The sequence below is a fragment of the Labeo rohita genome, chromosome 13 (assembly GCF_022985175.1).
Source record: "Labeo rohita strain BAU-BD-2019 chromosome 13, IGBB_LRoh.1.0, whole genome shotgun sequence".
Lineage (NCBI taxonomy): Eukaryota > Metazoa > Chordata > Actinopteri > Cypriniformes > Cyprinidae > Labeo > Labeo rohita.
In genome coordinates, this window is record NC_066881.1 from 31,116,248 (window position 1) to 31,135,582 (window position 19,335).

The 19,335-nt window shown below is 37.3% G+C and overlaps 2 protein-coding genes across 2 annotated transcripts in view; both read right to left on the reverse strand.

The window, feature by feature from the left end:
• The window catches only part of LOC127175048 (CD276 antigen), a 48,820-nt gene extending 33,848 nt beyond the window's left edge, over window positions 1–14,972 (reverse strand). Inside the window, exon 1 of the mRNA XM_051125880.1 lies at window positions 14,807–14,972. Coding sequence (XP_050981837.1) covers window positions 14,807–14,852 — 46 coding nt within the window. The 5' untranslated portion in view covers window positions 14,853–14,972. The remainder of the gene's footprint in view (window positions 1–14,806) is intronic.
• Window positions 1–19,335, reverse strand: part of LOC127175047 (oocyte zinc finger protein XlCOF15) — a 217,168-nt gene that overhangs the window by 55,289 nt on the left and 142,544 nt on the right. The gene's annotated exons all lie outside the window — the stretch shown is intronic.

Sequence of the window (19,335 nt, forward strand, 5' to 3'; positions counted from 1 at the left end):
AGCTACATGCTCTAATGCAATGGTACTTTAAGAAAGTTATTTTCTGTGGCCAAGAAAATATCATTTCTTAGAGTTGATATAAAGATTATACTGAATGTTCGCTGAGTGAACAGATTAGTTGATGGAAAATTGATTCTGCTACAGTTACTACTGGCAGCTGATATAAGTAATTGTAATTAATCATAATTAATTGTAATTATTTATATACATTTCCCTTTGAGCTAAAATTCGCAACAACAGAATGGCTGAAAAGAAAAGAGTCAAAGTGTTGCAATAGCCCAGTCCAAGTCCAGAGCTCATCCTGACTCAAAAGCTGTGGTGAGAGCTGTGCATAAGCAAATGCCCACAAACCTCAATAAACTGGAGCTATGTTGAAAAGAAGAGTGGTCCAAATTCCTCCAGAACGACGTAAGAGACTGTTAAAGCCACACAGAAAAAACATTGCTGCTAAAAGTACATCTACAGGCAACTGACTCATAGGGTGTCCTAATTTCGTCACACATGGGCTTTCCCTTTTGGTTGTAATTTTTCTTGAATGAATAATGATACTGTGTAATATGGCATGTGATGATATTTATCTGAGGATTTATTTTCCAAATTTTAAGACCTGCCAAGGACCAGATAATTTTTTATTATGTCCTGATACAGAAAACCATGGAATTCAATAGGGTGTCCCAATTTTTTCACATGACGGTATATATACATATTCCCCATTTTTCAATGGTCACCAATGGCACATAATGCAACAAAGATTGCTAAAGTCAACAGATTTTACTAATAGAACAATACATCAATATTGCAATAGATCAATCTCTGAGTAAAAATGCGATGATATTGCCATCTTTCTGAAGTCATTTTACCCCCCTGTAACTTGACTGAATCAGTAAATCAATCAGGTAAAAGATTGCCATTTTAACCTCCCTCTACAAAATAGTGGATTACTCAGTAAATATTCATCAATGACATTTCATATTTTGGCTTTCATCACTATACATGTCTTTCTTCAGAATAAATATTAGCAAAATTACAATATATAGGGGGACCACAGGTTGAGTTGACACAGAATGACCCACCGGTAAAAACATTAAAAAATCTGTGATGGTTTCTATTGTTTTCTTCAGCAGGGCTAAAATGGCTGTTGCTGGCAATCTGCCTCCGAACGTAAACATTTTAGAAACACGCCACATTTATTTGCACACACGTTTTCCCACACACATATATTATTGAGCATGATGAGATCATCCATAGCAACGATGTCAACCCCACCCTTACTCTCATCTTAAGACTTCTCTCTATCCCTTAGTAAAAGTTTGTCTCAGCAGCTTGGTGAATAGGCTTTAAGAGAAAACTTTTAGCTAAAAACATTTTAACTCAATATTTGAAAGAAAAAGTACTTTGAAAAAAATGTAATCTGATTAGTATGTTGTGTTCATGAAGTCAGTTATGGCTATTTAACTTGTTTACGTACACACGCATAAACACACGGCCTGCAATAACTAACAATCTTGTTGCTTTCCCAAAAAGACAATGTCAAACTTCCTTTCCTGGAAAACTGTAATTTCAGAGAAATCCAGTTTATTTGTCTGCATCTTTAAAGCCTCCCATGTGTACGGTTGCCACATGGGCACAGCAAGACGTTCTTCATTATAAACCTTCTTACCAGAGATCTAATTAACACTTCTGAAGTTAATGAGGGCCTTTTCCATTCCTGGGTTTTTCCATTAGTCTAATTAAGTTTTTGAACAAAGCCACTGGTCCTCTCATAATGCTTTTGTGATTTGTTTTAAAGGGACAGTCTATTCATCCAAATTTACACACACTCATGTTGTTAATGACTTTTCTTTTGTGTTGCACAGAAAAAGTCATACAGTTTGAGGGTGAGAAAATGATATGATGAATGACATAATTGTCATTTTGGGCGGACTATCCCATCTATTCTGCACTACCTCCTCAACCACAGTTTTCTGTCATTACAGGGCCTGTAATTTTCCATCTGCATATATTTTACTGGGTCACTGCAGTCAAACTCATATTTAAAGCAGATGATTCCATAAATTTATCATGACCAAATGAAACACTGTTGAGACAAAAATAGCATTTCTAAAGTCTCTTATTCTTAACAATGCTGCATTTACTTGATCAAAAGTAAGTAAAAGTAAAAACAGCAATACTGTGATATATTTTTGCAATTTAAAATAACTGTTTACTATTTAAATACATTTTAAAATGTAATTTATTCTGACGATGCAAAGCTGAATTTTCAGCATCATTTCTTAAGTCTTCGGTGTCACACAAGCCTTCAGAAATCATTTTAATATGCTGATCTGGTGCTCAAGAAAACAAAATCTTAGTGTGGAAAGTCCACCCCTACTTTAATTATTGAAGTTCATTTTGACCTCCCTCTACAAAATAGTGGATTACTCAGTAAATATTCATCAATGACATTTCATATTTTGGCTTTCATCACTATACATGTCTATCTTTCTTCAGAATAAATATTAGCAAAATCTAAAATTTGAGCGGGGGACCACTGGTTGAGTTGACACAGAATGACCCACCGTTAAAAGCATTTAAAAATCTGTGATGGTTTCTTTTGTTTTCTTCAGCAGGGCTAAAATGGCTGTTGCTGGCAATCTGCCTCCAAACTTAAACATTTTAGAAACACGCCACATTTATTTGCACACACGTTTCCCCACACACATACACTACCGTTCAAAAGTTTGGGGTCAGTAAGACTTGTAATAGTCTTTAAAGAAGTCTCTTATGCTCATCAAGGCTGCATTTATTTGATTAAAAATATAGAAAAAAACAGTAATATTGCAAAATGTTTTTACAATATAAAATAATGTTTTTTTATTTTAACATACTTTAAAATAGAATTTATTCCTGTGATGAAAAGCTGAATTTTTATCAGCTGTTACTCCAGTCTTAAGTGTCACATGATCCTTCAGAAATCATTCTAATATGCGGATTTATTATTAGAATGATCAATGTTGGATAATATCAACAGTTGTGCTGCCAAATATTTTTTGGAACCTGTGATTTTTTTTTTCAGGATTCTTTCATGAATAACAAGTTTAAAAAGTACAGTGTTTATTCAAAATATAAATATTTTATAACAATGTAAATTATTTATTATTAACTTTTAATAAACTTTTAATTATTAACTTAATACATCCTTGGTGAATAAAAGTATTAATTTCTAAAAAAAAAAAAAAAGAAACAATAAAAATGTACTGACCCCAAACTTTTGAACGGTAGTGTATATTATTAAGCATGATGACATCATCCATAGCAACGATGTCAACCCCACCCTTACTCTCAGCTTAAGACTTCTCTCTATCCCTTAGTAAAAGTTTGTCTCAGCAGCTTGGTGAATAGGCTTTAAGAGAAAACTCTTAGCTAAAAACATTTTAACTCAATATTTGAAAGAAAAAGTACATTGAAAAAATGTAATCTGATTAGTATGTTGTGTTCATGAAGTCAGTTATGACTGATATTTAAAGTTGGTCTCAGACAAACTTGTTTACTTACACACACACACACACACACACACGGCCTGCAATAACTACCAGTTCTGTTGCTTTCCCAAAAAGACAACTTCAAACTTCCTTTCCTGGAAAACTAATATCGGAGAAATCTTGTTTATTTGTCTGCATCTTTAAAGCCTCCCATGTGTATGGTTGCCACATGGGCACAGCAAGACATTCTTCATTATAAACCTTCTTACCAGAGTTCTAATTAGCACTTCTGAAGTTAATGAGGGCCTACTGGGTTTTTCCATTAGTCTAATTAAGTTTTTGAACAAAGCCACTGGTCCTCTCATAATGCTTTTGTGATTTGTTTTAAAGGGGTCATCGGATGCCCATTTTCTACAAGCTGATATGATTCTTTAGGGTCTTAATGAAAAGTCTCTAATATACTTTGATTAAAAATTCTCAATGACTTTGTAAAACAACACCCTTTTTACCTTGTCAAAATGAGCTCTGCAAAAATCATCTCATTCTAAGGGGTTGTTCCTTTAAATGCAAATGAGCTCTGCTCACCCCGCCCCTCACTTCTCTCTGTTGAAAGACGGTCTTGTTTACATTAGTCGCGCTTAGGTGCTAAACTTCCTAACTACCACGTTATAAGGAAAGGCGATCGCAAAGATTCATAAAAAACGCTTATACTCACTTCTGCTGTAAGTGAAGCTGGATCATGAATGATTCGCGCGAACATAGACGGATATATGTAGATTGGGAGGCGCATTCCCTTCACAAACAAACGTAATCCACTGCATCTTCAGCGACTCATATGTCGGGAGTAAATGACGACCACTATGTTCATTATTACATCCAGCAACACAACACCTCAGTAGCTCAATCAGAGATATTCTTGTCTAACTTACATCCTGCTCTGGCATCAAAACATGGAAAGTTACTGGACTGTGACAGCTGGTCTAAGGTAAGAGCTCATGTCAATCAACTATTGTGGGAGCGGCCTCTGTGGGTGTGACGGCACACCGACAGCCATCTGAAAAGGGCTCGATTTGAAAAAGGGGATATTATTTTTACAGATTAATTAAAAACCACTGCATGGATTTTTATCATTATAGGGTAGATTTGTACATACACTGCCAACACACATTAATGTTCAAACAACATGAAAAAGTGAACTTAGCATCCGATGACCCCTTTAAAGGGACAGTCTATTCATCCAAAATTAAAATTGTGCCATAATTTACACACACTTGTGTTGCTGAATGACTTTTCTTTTGTGTTGCACAGGAAAAGTCTTGTTTGAGGGTGAGAAAATGATATGATAAATGACATAATTATCATTTTGGGCAGACTATCCCTTTATTTGTTGTGCATTACATCCTCAACCATAGTTTTCTATCATGACAGGGCCTGTAATTTTCTGTCTGCATATATTTTACTGGGTCATTGCAGTCAAACTCATATTTAAAGCAGATGATTCCATAAATTTATCATGACCAAATGAAACACTGTTGAGACAAAAATAGCATTTCTAAAGTCTCTTATTCTTAACAATGCTGCATTTACTTGATCAAAAGTAAGTAAAAGTAAAAACAGCAATATTTTTGCAATTTAAAATAACTGTTTACTATTTAAATATATTTTAAAATGTAATTTATTCTGGTGATGCAAAGCTGAATTTTCAGCATCATTACTCAAGTCTTCGGTGTCACGCGAGCCTTCAGAAATCATTTTAATATGCTGATCTGGTGCTCAAGAAAACAAAATCTTAGTGTGGAAAGTCCACCCCTACTTTAATTATTGCATCAAATGGCAAACAGCAACAAGTTTATTGAACCAGGTGCAAATGACAACAACAGCAGTCTGGACTCAAACAAAAGCCTAAAGCAACAGTAGCTTCAGTGTTTCCCCTATACACTCAACGTCATCGCTGATTCACTCATAATGCTTTTATGATTTGTTTTAAAGAGGTAGTTTAACCATCCAAAATGAAAATTATGCCACTCAAGTTGTATGACTTTTCTTGCAGACCTCAAAAGAAGGTATATTGCAGAAAATGGGTCACTGCAGTCAAATGTATATTTCAAGCCGATAATAACATATGGCTAAGTATAAAAATAGCATTTATAAAAGCTTGTTTCCTTTCCTTTTCTTGTTTACTCAGTATATAGTATAGTATTTTTCCAGCTGCTTGTTACTACTGGTTATATATACACATCTTAAAATCTTCTGATAATTCTCAGTATGCTATTATTATACTGAAATAAATAAATAAAGTTACACCTCCTTTTTAAATGTCTGGGGTCTGAAAGATTTAGAGAAGTCTCTTATTCTCAGCAAGGCTGTTTTTATTTGATGAAAAACAGTAAAAACAGTAATACTGTGCGTAGCGTATTTTTACAATTTAGTATAATTGTAATACTGTGATATGTTTTTACAATTTAAAATAACTGTGTTCTATTTTAATACATTTTAAAATTAAATTTATTTTGGTGATGCAAAGCTGAATTTTCAGCATCATTCATTCAGTCTTTAGTGTCACACGATCCTTCAGAAATCATTCTAATATGCTGATGGCAAAAAGCAACATATTTATCAAACCAGGTGCAAATTACAGGTTGCAAAGCAGTCTGGACTGAAATAAAACCTTGAAGCAACTGTGACCTTCTCTTCTTTGTTACCAGACATGACGTAAGAATTCAAGGATGAATGGCGATAGCACAAGGAGAACCAAAACAACACTGCATGAAAGCTCTGAGGTACCCTAGAATACAGGCAGTTGCTGCCATGCATCCTAATGCTTGACTCAAGTGAAGTGCATATGCACCGAAGTAATGAGACAGTGAACAGAGTGTTCCCAGAGCAGCTCCCTCTTCACAATGAATGCACAGTGAATCAGTCTACTGCACAAAAACAGAATACAATAAAAACTAGTTCGCAAAAATAGGTTTTGGACATTTTGTCAGGTTATTTTGCTTGTTCTAAGCAAAAACTCACTTAAATTTTATGTCTTTTTTCTGAAAACAAGACAATAATTTTTGCTTGTCTAGAAAATCCTTCTTGATTTAATTTTTTTTTGGATATTATGGCTGGAAACAAGACAAAAATCTAAGTAAGAAAAGCTTTTTTTGAATTTGTGAAACTGCCTGGAATATGTCATCATAACACGTTTTGTCAAGACCATGTGTCTTGATTTTGACAGGGAAGCAAGGAGAGCTTTCCCAGAGCAGCTCCCTCTTCACAATGAATACTACCAGTCTATTGCACTAAAAAAAAGAAAAGCAGTCTGTCTTTGAATAGAAAAAATGTTGCTCTCTTGTTTTCTTCTTCTGTAGAAAATGGACTTTTAACTTAGTATCCTTTTTTCTTCAACTATCACTTTCAGACTGTTTATGAAACAGTTCACACAGAAGCCAAAAATTACATTTTGTACTTAAACTCATGTGAAAGTGTTGACACAATTTTTGTTTTCTTCCATCCAATCGACACGTGCGATTACAGACTCCTTCTGTTTTGTGTAAACACAAGCTTATTTGTCTAAAGGAGGGTCTGTGCAGCCCACAACACAAAAAATGTGTCAGCAACATTGGTAGTGCCCTCTGAATAACAAAATCATCCATCAGTGCTAAGTAGAAACAAAATGGGTTTCAATAAACAGCAGCAGAATTGGTTTCTCCCGGTTTTCCAGCAATTGTAATTTACTGCCTCTTAAGACATGCAACCAAATGTACTAAAATAGCAACTTTCCAAAAATAACAGTTTACACTTTTAAAATTAAGATGACAACAGAACAAATCGTGATATTCAAAACTGAATAAGGTAGAGTTGGGGGAAACACCCCCCTATTGATTTTCCCAAAATAACCACAAGATGAAATCAAGAAGAAAGTCCTACAGTTTTTAAACAAGCTGAGGAAGTAAACAACGACAGAATTATCACTAACAAACGTGCATTCCATCCTGGAGCCAAACACACACCCACAACCACTCTCTGTCAGGATAATAACATACATTAATCATGGCTCAATATTAAAACAGCATTCATAAACACTTATTTCCTTTCACTTTCACTTTAAAGACCATTTATGAAACAGTTCACACAGAAGCCAAAAAATAAATTGTGTACTCATGTGAAAGTGTTTTTTTGTTTTCTTCCACCCAATCGACACATGCATAAATTTATATCTATGGACTACATTGACAAGAGTGATAGAATTTTTACGGATTTCACTGTAAATTATCAGGCAGAGCAAGACAAGACGAGCGTTTGAGACTTAAAAGTATTTAAATTGTATTTTTTTAATGAAAATAACCGATCATTTCGCTAGATAAGACCCTTCTTTCTCAGCTGGGATCATTTACAACCGCATTTAGGATCGTTTGAAGCCGCATTTAAACTGCATTTTGGAAGTTCAAAATCGGGGCACCATAGCAGTCCATTATATGGAGAAAAATCCTTAAATGTTTAACTCAAAAACATAATTTCTTTACAGCTGAAGACATGATCATCTTGGATGACAAGGGGGTGAGTATATTATCTGTAAATTTTTATTCTGGAAGTGGACTTCTCCTTTAAAGCTTGTTGTTTTGTAGAACATCACAGTTATATATGATATGAGAACTGTAGGGCCTGTAGACAGGGAGTATGTGTTATTTAATAAAAAGATTATATTTTCAAAATAACAATTTTATTCTCAAACATGAGGTAATTACTGTAGTTACTCTGTTCTGAACATCAAATCCTTTGTTTTTCCATCAATTGAATTCTAACTAGTTATTTGAATAAAAATATTTGTATTTTATATTTAAAAACTACCTCAAGTTAGCATTAGGTAGCTAGTCAGTGAAGAAGATTTTATTAACCATAAAATAATAGAATCATGTACTAAATATCTTACCATTATAAATATAAAGAAGTCATGTATAAAATTGTTTATCTTATAATTCTATTAACTGTGCTGTGCAAGCATGTCTCTTGTTATTTTTAGGCACCCACTAGCAAAGCTATGTCTCATGTTATTTTAGAGGCCCACTAAACAAAGTTATGATAAGGAAAAACTTCTGGTTCAATTCAAATGATAATTCCAGGGGCCTCCCAGTAACTCAGTCGGACATTTGCACAGTGCCGATGTTACATGGAGCAGTATATGGTGAAGCTGCATGTTTGTTTTGACATTAAATAAAATATATGATGGGGCCTTTTTGGCCACGCAGCATAAAATTGAGGCCACCTGTCCACTTCTCGCAGACACAGCCAAAAAAGGAAAACAATGACCATATGTATGGAATGTATAGAACACGCCTTGAGGAAAAGAACTGTATAAAAGGGTTTACAAACCCGAGACTCAACAGACTGCTCTGCAGAGTTTTCTCGGCCTTATTGTCTCTGATAATAAAGTCTAGCTTTTGGCATCAAAACCCGAGACTTAAGAGCATGTCAAAGAGGGAAACCTTGTAAACAATCCTAGCCGAGGAAGAAGGGTCTTATCTAGCAAAACAATCTGTTATTTTCATAAAAATAATATAATTTATATACTTTTTAATGTCAAATGCTTGTCTTGTCTTACTCTCCCTGAACTGTTTTTGTTCCGGTTCATGACAGTTAGGTTATGTCAAAAAACTCCCATCTCATGTTCTCCCTCAACTTCAGAATCGTCTTATATCGCTGTTTCACCTTTTTTGTTAAGGGTGTTTGATCTTCTTTGCATGTTCACTTTGCAAAGACTGGGTCGGTACTTCTGCAGTGATGTAGGATGATTTTGAAATGATTTTTAAAGTTGCGGGAGAAAATACGATTGGAATTTTTTGTTTTTCAGTTTTTCTCAGTAAAGATACTTTGTTTAGCCAACAGAAATGTTTCATGCAATGTTGATTGTCTTATTTTGCTAATTGAAAAATTCTTGTCACATCACCTGAAACAATAATAACTGTCACTGAGGTGATTTATTTTTTTATGTATTCATTTTTTGTTTATTTACAAATGACAAACTGTGAATTGTTATAGAAACCTTAATGGATAATTTAGTCTAATATGTAGACAACATTGTCGTTGTTACGGATCTGGTCGGTGTGCTGCGGACCACTCACCACCAGATGTTGCTCTTACCTTATTCTCTCACATGGACTGTTACACTACACCCCGGACTACATCTCCCAGCGTTCACCGCACTGATTGCGCCATACACCTGTGGCCAATCAGGCGTTCTATAAAGCCCCGGACTTTCATGTTCTGGTCATGGAGCATTGTAGTTTTCATTGTGTTGTAATCCTGTGTTTCCTAGTTCCTAGTTCCTGTGTTTAGCGTTTCTGCCTGGCCTTCTCGTTTCGTCTGTCTCGCCGCCTGCCTTTCTGGACTCTAGCTCGTTGTAAGGTTTACTCGTCTGTTTCACGTCTTGGATTATATCCGCCGGTGATCGACCCACGCCTGCCTCACGGACTACTCTTAAGCCTCACCCTAATATGCCTGTTTGCTATTGTGCCAACCCTGCCTGTTTTCAACTATGTCGCTGCCTCACGTTGTAAACAAAAGCTTGCAGATGGATCCGCTCGCCTCTCGTTTCACTCCCCTTGTAACAGAATGCTCCATCACAACAGGATCCAGCAGCTTTCACCACAGTCATTCAACAGGTATGGACACAACTGGGATTTTGTTCAGATTAGAGCAAGGCCCACGATCTCTGGAACAACATATCTGTGAATTTCTCTCCATGTCTAATTATTCTGATCTACCGGACTGTGTTCTCATTGAGATTTTTTGCGACGGTCTTAATGAACTTTTGGGGGCGAAACTGAGACGCGAAGGTCCGCGCTCATCTTTGGCCGATTTCATGGACTTTGCCTTATTGTCTGTGGGCTCTGCTTTTACCGTGGGTGTCGCGAATAAGGAGCGCGACAGCACGGAAATGTTGGCCGCCCAACTTGCTTGTGAAATGGCGGCCACACTGGAGCGCGCCCATGCAATGGCGACAACGACGGATCGCACTCACAAAATGGCGGCGACGGCGGAGCCCGTGCATAAGATGACGGCTGCGCCGGTGTGCGCTCATAAGATGGCGGCGATGGCGGAGTCCGTTCACAAAATGGCGGTGAAAACGGAGCTTCGTCACGTCACAGCTGCCATACCAGAGCCATGTAAAGTCACAGCTGCATTCCCTGAGTCAAGTCAAGTTTCCAAGTCCAGTCAAGTCGCAGCTGTGTTTCCCGAGTCAAGTCAAGTTTCCAAGTCAAGTCAAGTTGCAGCTGCATTTCCTGAGTCAAGTCAAGTTTCCGAGTCCAGTCAAGTCGCGGCTGTGTTTCCTGAGTTAAGTCAAGTTTCCGAGTCCAGTCAAGTTGCAGCTGTGTTTCCTGAGTCGAGTAAAGTCACAGCTGCCACCCCAGAGTCAAGCAAGATTACAGCTGCTGTTCCTGCGTCAAGTCAAGCTGGAGCTGTGTTTCCTGCGTCAAGTCAAGTCAGAGCTATTGTTCCTGTGTCAAGTCAAATTACAGCTGTCGCTCCTGTCTCAAGTCAAGTTACAGCCGTCTTTCCTGAGCCAAGTACTGTCAAGATGGCCGCCACGCCAGAGCCAATGCACAAGATGGCCGCCACGCCAGAGCCACTGCACAAGATGGCCGCCACGCCAGAGCCTGTCGCCAAGATGGCCACCATGCCACAGCCTGCTCAGGCCATCTCAGCCAAGCCACAGCCTGTCCACGTCACATCTTCTGCTCCTGAGTCTGCACCCGTCATGGCTGCCCTTCCTGAAGCGGTTCCTGAGTTAAGTCACAATACAGCGGCTGTTCCTACTGAGTCAAGCAAAGTCACAGCCGTGGTTCCTGAGTCAAGCAAAGTCAAAGCCGTGGTTCCTAAGTCAAGCAAGGTCACAGCCGTGGTTCCTGAGTCAAGCCAAGTCAGAGCTGTCGTTCCTGAGTCAAGTAAAGTCATTGATCTTCACAAGCCAAGTCAAGTCACCGCTGGTCTTCACGTGTCAGATCAATTCAATGCAGATCATCACGAGCCAAGTCAAGTCACTGCTGATCTCCAAGAGTCAAGTCAGTTCACTACTGGTCTTCACAAGCCAGGCCAAACCACAGCCAAGTCACATCCCGCCTGACGGCCCAGAGCCAAGTCACGTCCCGCCTGACGGCCCAGAGCCAAGTCACGTCCCGCCTGTCGGCCCAGAGTCAAGTCACGTCTCGTCTGACCGCCCAGAGCCTCGCCATGTCTCGTCAGACCGCCCAGTGCCTCGTCATGTCTCGTCTGTCTGTCCAGAGCCAAGTCACGTCTTGTCTGACCTTCCAGAGCCCCATCACGTCTCATCTATCTGTCCAGAGCCTCGCCATGTCTCGTCTGACATCCCAAGGTCACGGCCTATTATGATGGCCAGCGTGCTGGACCCACCACTAGTGTCAGTGAGGGCAGCGAACATCCCAGTGGCATCAGCACCGTCAAAATCCATCATCAAAGAGGTCCTGCCACCCGCCACTGCTCTTCCCTTAATGGCGGTTGCCTTTTGGTGTGTGTGGGCTGCACACTGTGCTCCTGAGATCACATCTGTTCACAAGTCTGCCTCCCCTGGAGGGCTCCTGCGCCTCCTGCTCCGCCCTGGAGGGTTCTGCGCTTCCTGCTCCGCCCTGGAGGGCTTCTGCGCCTCCTGCTCCGCCATGGTGGACTCCGGCTCCGCTTGGGTGGGCTCCTGCCCTGCCGGTTCCGCCTCAGTCACTGGGTCCTCCGCATGGACCTGGCCCTCCGGCCCTTGCCCTGTCTCACCCCCGCCCCACCGCTCCCCTGGACTATGGTTTGTTTGGAGTGTCTGGAAGCCGCTCTTTGGGGAGGGGCTATGTTACGGATCTGGTCGGTGTCCTGCGGACCACTCACCACCAGATGTCGCTCTTACCTTATTCTCTCACATGGACTGTTGCACTACACCACGGACTACATCTCCCAGCGTCCACCGCACTGATTGCGCCATACAACTGTGGCCAATCAGGCGTTCTATAACGCCCGGGACTTTCATGTTCTGGTCACGGAGCATTGTAGTTTTCATTGTGTTGTAAACCTGTGTTTCCTAGTTCCTAGTTCCTGTGTTTAACGTTTCTGCCTGGCCTTCTCGTTTCGTCTGTCTCGCCGCATGCCTTTCTGGACTCTAGCTCATTGTAAGGTTTACTTTTCTGTTTCACGTCTTGGATTATATCCGCCGGTGATTGGCCCACGCCTGCCTCACGGACTACTCTTAAGCCTCACCCTAATATACCTGTTTGCTATTGTGCCGACCCTGCCTGTTTTCGACTATGTCGCTGCCTCATGTTGTAAATAAAAGCTTGCAGATGGATCCGCTCGCCTCTCGTTTCACTCCCCTTGTAACAGTCGTAGTCTTGTAAGATGTTTTACCAACAAAGATACCCAGCAAACAGAACATACTCTTGGACTCAAAACTAGACACGAAAAGCTCAAGAACGGTTGCAATCAACAAATGTCAAAAAGATGAGCTCTTAACATCACAGTACAACAAATAACTAACAATAATGACAAAACAACAACAAAAAAGTTTAAATTAAGTCAGCAAAACAATAATCCTGTAACAGTAACTGCATAATTTATTCATGTTGCAATGCATGCTGGAAACTCACAAAGCCTTAACATTTCAGCAATATGAAATTCTTTGTTCAGACAACTGTGTTTGACCCTGACAAGGGTTTTTATGTTGTTTCAAGAAAAGAGCATTTTTTAGTATTTGAGACTCAAAATGTTTTGTAAACTGGAAAATATGCATTTGCATTTTTAAAAGTGTACTCTTCTTCCAATTTATTTCTATATATATGGGTCAGTATCACTTTAGGGTGCCTTTGGCATCCTGTACATAACTAATTTGCCATGATAACTTAACATAAAAATGACTATGAAAGGGTGCAAAGTATTTATATTCATAATAAAAGCATTACTTGACTCTTTAGATACAATTTGTTATTTTGCTATGTCCCATGCACTGCTCATTAAATTTGAATGACAGTAGAATAGTCAAATCATAAAATGAAAAAAAAAAATTCTATTAATATTTTGTTAAATAAGAGATTACTCAATTTAAGTGTATTGACCATTTGGTAATAAATACGTTATTTTTATTTAACAAAGAAAAAGTCCCTTGAGTGGTTGTCCACCCTGTCGTATTGGGGAATCTGCCTCTTTAAGAAGAGGCTATCCCCTTTAGTGGCATATGGACAACAGATTTTTTGTCTCTTCAGTGGCTGGAACTCCGAATGCTGAGATACTGAGCTAGTGACTTTAAAATGTATCATTTTTCTTTTGTACGAGTTTGCTTACTTGCTTTTCCTAAGCTTAACATGTCCACCCTGACGGCATTAAAATACGCCGGAAGTGATTAGAATAGAGTATTTTCAAAATATGTAAAATTCAATATACCAAATTCTCTTCAACAACCAGACTATGTAGCTAGTCACAGTTTGTTGTAAGCTAATATGCTAACTGAAGCTCAAAATGTCCACTTAATCTTGATAGGGTGGATATAGTATTCATTTGCAGTTAATATTGCTAAAAAATAAAGTTGAATAAATGTTTAATAAATGAATAATGGCCCAAAATGTGTGGGAGCTCAGGTAAATATGTTTCTATAGTACTTGCGTGTCTACTATTTATGACATGACATAAAGTGAATGGAAAATTAATACCAAAATCTTTGACTATTGTGAGGGTTGAAAACACTATATGGTGATATTGACCCATATATAAAACTTAGGAAAAGCATCTGCATAAATATGTATCATAGAAAGAAACACTACAACTAGTTTCTTAAAACAAAAAGAATAGAATTCCATACGTTTTTGAAGCGGTTTGTCTACTTTTTGTCAACACAGATATTAATGGAAACACTGAAATCAAGTGAATCAGGCCTCACATTGAGGGTAACGTAATGTTCTCATATTCCACCTGCTATCATTTTCTGATGGTTTTGACCCATACTGACGTATTTCACAAAAAAACCATTGCTGCTTCTGCTTAAGCAGACACATGAGGGAGAATGTAATGAAAAAACACATGCAAAATGTTCATACGAAGAAAATTATAGGATATAACGCCACATTTCTGCTTGTGGGTTTAATTTAACCCTATTGGCAAAAACAACACAATTTTCAAAGGGAAAAAAAAACAGTTTTACAATCCGTTTGCGGTTCATTCTGTGTCTAGTAGCCTGTATTCTATACTAGTGCTTACAACAGCCCCTGGTTTCTGCGTGAAAACATTTAAATAAGTTTAGTTTAATTTTAGTTTTAGTCCTGGATGCATAAATACTAAGTTTTTCAAAAAAACACCAAACAAATCTTTGTACCGACCTGTACGACGCAGTAAGATCCAGAGAAAAAGAAAAGGACACAGCATGCTTTCTGATGAGGATTGTAAACCTGGAAAACTTGCAAAGCACTCCAGTCTAACTGTGGCGCAAGGAATGCACTGACTTTCTGAAAAGGAGCATGTTAACCCCTCGGACGAGTAGATATAACCGTAGAGCCAACCCGGAGAACTGGGTTGGTGTAACTGCAACAGGGGCGGGGACTTGACATACGTGAGTTAGTAAACGCAGTTGAATTTATGCAGTCCGTAACTTTTTTTTGGTTAAAACTGATCTGAAATGAGTATTTGAATAAGTAACATCAGCAAGTGTTAAAAACTATCCCATTACATTAGCTTGACAACGGTTAGCTTATAATAATATTTTCTAATTTGAGTAGTACTGGTAGGGTTTCGCGGGAAATTGCGAGCATGCAGCTGCGTCATTATATCACGTCTGTAAACATAAAGAAGGAATCCCGGCTAGTAGGCTGTATTGCTACATTTACGTCATATGAGGATGCTGCAAGTGCTGGAACTTTATAGCCTTGTCTCACAGCAGCTGGAATAATTAAATTTATCAATTTGATGGCGGATTGTAATGTAGAAAGGCTTATGTGTTTATGAAACACATGTGGCTGAAGTTACATTAAATGTGCAGTCCAGTTTTAAATGTGCATCTGATAACCAGTGTTGGGGAAAGTTACTTTTAAAGGTAATGCATTACAATTTTGCTATACTTCCTGAAAAAGTAACTAATTACATCACTTAGTTACTTCTTTTGGAAAGTAATGCGTTACGTTACTTTTGCATTACTTTTAAAATCTGGGTTTGCTTCTTTGTTTTTAATATAAAACCATTCTAAGAGCTCTTTTACACCAAAAGTGAAATGAATTCACCTCAGAAAAAGCTCACAAAAGAAAAGTACATTTATGCAGGAGATCACTCTTCAGCTATAAAAAAAAAAGAAGCACAAATGTTAGTTTATCTAAAGTAATTTTTGCTTATTATGCTTGAATTGCATCATTGAAGGTCAGCATCAAAGACACTGGTTAATAAAATGAGATTAAATACATAAAGGATATTTGTTTTAACATATTTAATTATTGCAGGGTTGTCATATTGTGAGTTTGCATTTCACTGTTTTCATTCATTTTGAGGAATACTGAATCAGTTTTTTTGTGTGAGTGAGATGAATTAATGCATGTTCACATCTAGTCTAGAATACACTACATGTAACTAGTTGCTCCCCAATAGTGATTGTTAATGGAATCACATAATTTAATTACAAAATAAATGTAATTGTAATTAGTTACAGTTACTGAGAAAAAATATGTAATTAAATTACAGTTGCTTTTGAAAAATGCCAGTGATTACAAAGGGGATTACATCTGAATTTTTTCACACACCCACCCCCACTTACAGATTGAATTGACTTCTTTTAAATTGCATTAACCGCTCTAAAATGAGACACCAATGTTTCAGGAGTTTAGGACACATAGAGTAGGACATTATTTCCTACTTGGGTTTATGCATAAACATTATTTTTTAAGATTATTTTTTCCAAAGCATTTTTAGATGCTAGTGTTTTCTGTCATAACTATGCAAACATTTGATTTCAAACCCAGTATCATAGCTGTTAAACTATTTCTTGTTATGATGTTATTTATGTTATGATCTTGTTATGACATATAGCGCAACTGCGCTCACGGTGACCCAAGTTAGATTCCCGTCTGGAGGTCCTTTGCCAATCCCGCTCCCCTCTTTCCTCCCAGCTCTTTCCTGTCATCTCTCTACTGTCCTATCAATATAAAAAGCATAAAAAGCCCAAAAAAAATAATAAAAAAAAAAAAAAAAAAAAAAATTGAATTCTGAATTTGTGATGGCTGTGCTTTAAAATTAAATTATTACACAGCTCAGACTCTTTCGGGGCAACTTAAGTCAGTGCTATATGCTTGATAATTTTTCTTGGCAGAAGCTTTGTGTTTGGTTAGCTAATGAAATATTAAAGCTTAAAAAAGTAATTAAAAGTAATAAGTTACATTACTTTAATAAAGTAATTGAAAAGTTACACTACTTATTACATTTTAAATCAAGTAACTTGTAATCTGTAACCTATTAGATTTCCAAAGTAACCTTCCCAACACTGGTAACAATGTCAGGCATTCAGCACAGCCAATTCCACCTGCCATCTCACCTCCCCTTCAGACTTCACTTTACTCATCTTCACAAGAACTGTCAGATAAGATTCCTAAGACATCATTACATCCTGCCTTCTGTGATTTCTCAGTCTGTGAACAAAGAGCCCATCTGTTTGCACTTACCGCTGTTTCTGGTCTCATCCCTGTACGTGACAGACATGTTCACTCCAAATTTCCCACAGGAGACTTGTCAATCATTAAATGAATAAAAAATTCAGATATTTTCTCATAAATTCAAATGTAATGCGTTTTTTTTACTAGTTTTTTTTTTTTTTTTTTTTTACTAAAAAAGTAATATTATTACCAGAGGTGGGTAGTAACAAATTACATTTACTTCGTTACATTTACTTGAGTAAATTTTTGGGGTAACTAGTACTTTTAGAGTATATTTAAAGATAGGTACTTTTACTTTTAATTTTTAGTGAAAAAACTTTACTTTTACTTCGCTACATTTGATAGCGTTCCTCCGTTACTGACAAAATTGTAATAAATATTAGATATCTAAAATAATTTGTTTATGTGACTTGATCTCAAGTCTCGCGAGACGTTTGAGAGGCAGCTTCGCGAGAGTCTGCTACGCATCTCCCACTTAAGTCAAATTAGTTCAGCGCGCCTTTAGAAAGATGATGGCTGAAGCAGAGGATGACGTGTGTGAGTTATCGGGGGCAGATCACCCGTGGCCTCAAATCGAGTCTATGTTTTCACTTCAAGATGTCAAAAAGAATAGTTTCATAATGCGATGCAGGCTGTGTGCACCAAAACAAAGTGACATCGCAGCGCACAACAATTCCAGCTCCTACCTGAAAAACACATAGCGGTAAGTGTCAGTATGATGCCTATTTGAACCCTATTAATGGTAATTTGGTAACTGTGGGCACTTTGACCTTATAATACCATATTTCACACACTGTCCGAATGTTTTTCCTCATATGCGCGTTTGTGCAAGCAATGACAAATATTTTCTGAACCTTACAAACATTCTAAACGTCTGCATGTTTTCATATCCATTTTCCACAAGTCTAAATAAATTGAAGTGCATACTGTGACGTTACACACAAATTCGTACAATTAACTAAAGGTTTTTTTTGTGACACCTCACCTAACGTTAAGTGCAGAACATGTACAAAATAAAAACGGCATTGCATTTTAATTTATTCCCATCTAATGAATGCATGTACTTGCATGCATGTAAATTGCATGTAAATGCAAGAATAAAGTAAATAAATGTTTTTAAAGGAAAAGAAAGAGCTGCTTAGCCCAGCACATTATTCATTCGCAGCATTAATCACACAATATATACATATTATCGGTTCATACGCAAACATAATAACAAACACATACTTTGCACACACACTTTCTCTGTTGTTCTCTGTTAGCTTGTTTAAATGCAGATGCTGACACATTTTGTGTTGTGAATGTAAAAATAAAGACAGAGTTAACAGTTAGAAAAATGTCTGGGTGTGTTTGAAATTTTATTGAAAATGACAGTTTATGTGATGTTAATGTGCCCATCACAGGACTGAGATAGGCTACTTTACTTCAGCATATGTTTTATATAAGCAGAACAAAGAGACTTTCAAGGAAAGGTGTGTAGAAGCTTTCCAAATAGTTTCAAAACAGGGTTTTTGCTTCATATCAATCAGATCAGATCAGAAGTAACTAGTAACTAGCTACTTGAGTAGTTTTTCCAGCGGATACTTTTTTACTCTTACTCAAGTAACTATTAAGATTGTTACTTTTACTCTTACTTGAGTAAATATTTTCATAAGTACTTGTACTTTTACTTGAGTACAGATTTTGGGTACTCTACCCACCTCTGATTATTACGTAACTTGCGTTACTTGTAACGCATTACCCCCAACACTGCTGATTACAGATAGCCTACGTGGGATTACAAAAGAAAACCATTTTTTTGAAAGAAAACCAGTTCTAAGAAAGAATAAATTGCTGTTTGGGTTAAAATAATTTTTTATATGAAAGTCAAAGAAACTGAAATCTAGGCTACATGCTAACACACACTATATACATGTAGGGTTTTAGGTCAAATTTAAGTGATTCAATTGAGAATCGAATCCAAAGGATTCGGAATCAACTTGATTAACTGATTCAAAGTTAGTAATTTACACTTTTATCAACTGTTCGTCCACCGAACGTTCACTTAGGATATTTTACCAACTCTGGATGTTTATATTATTCCCGTGGCCATCGGATTATAATATAAACATAAATGTTTATATTATAATATATATTATTATTATTATTATTATATATTATAATATATAATATATATAATATATATTATTATTATATATTATAATATATATTATAATATG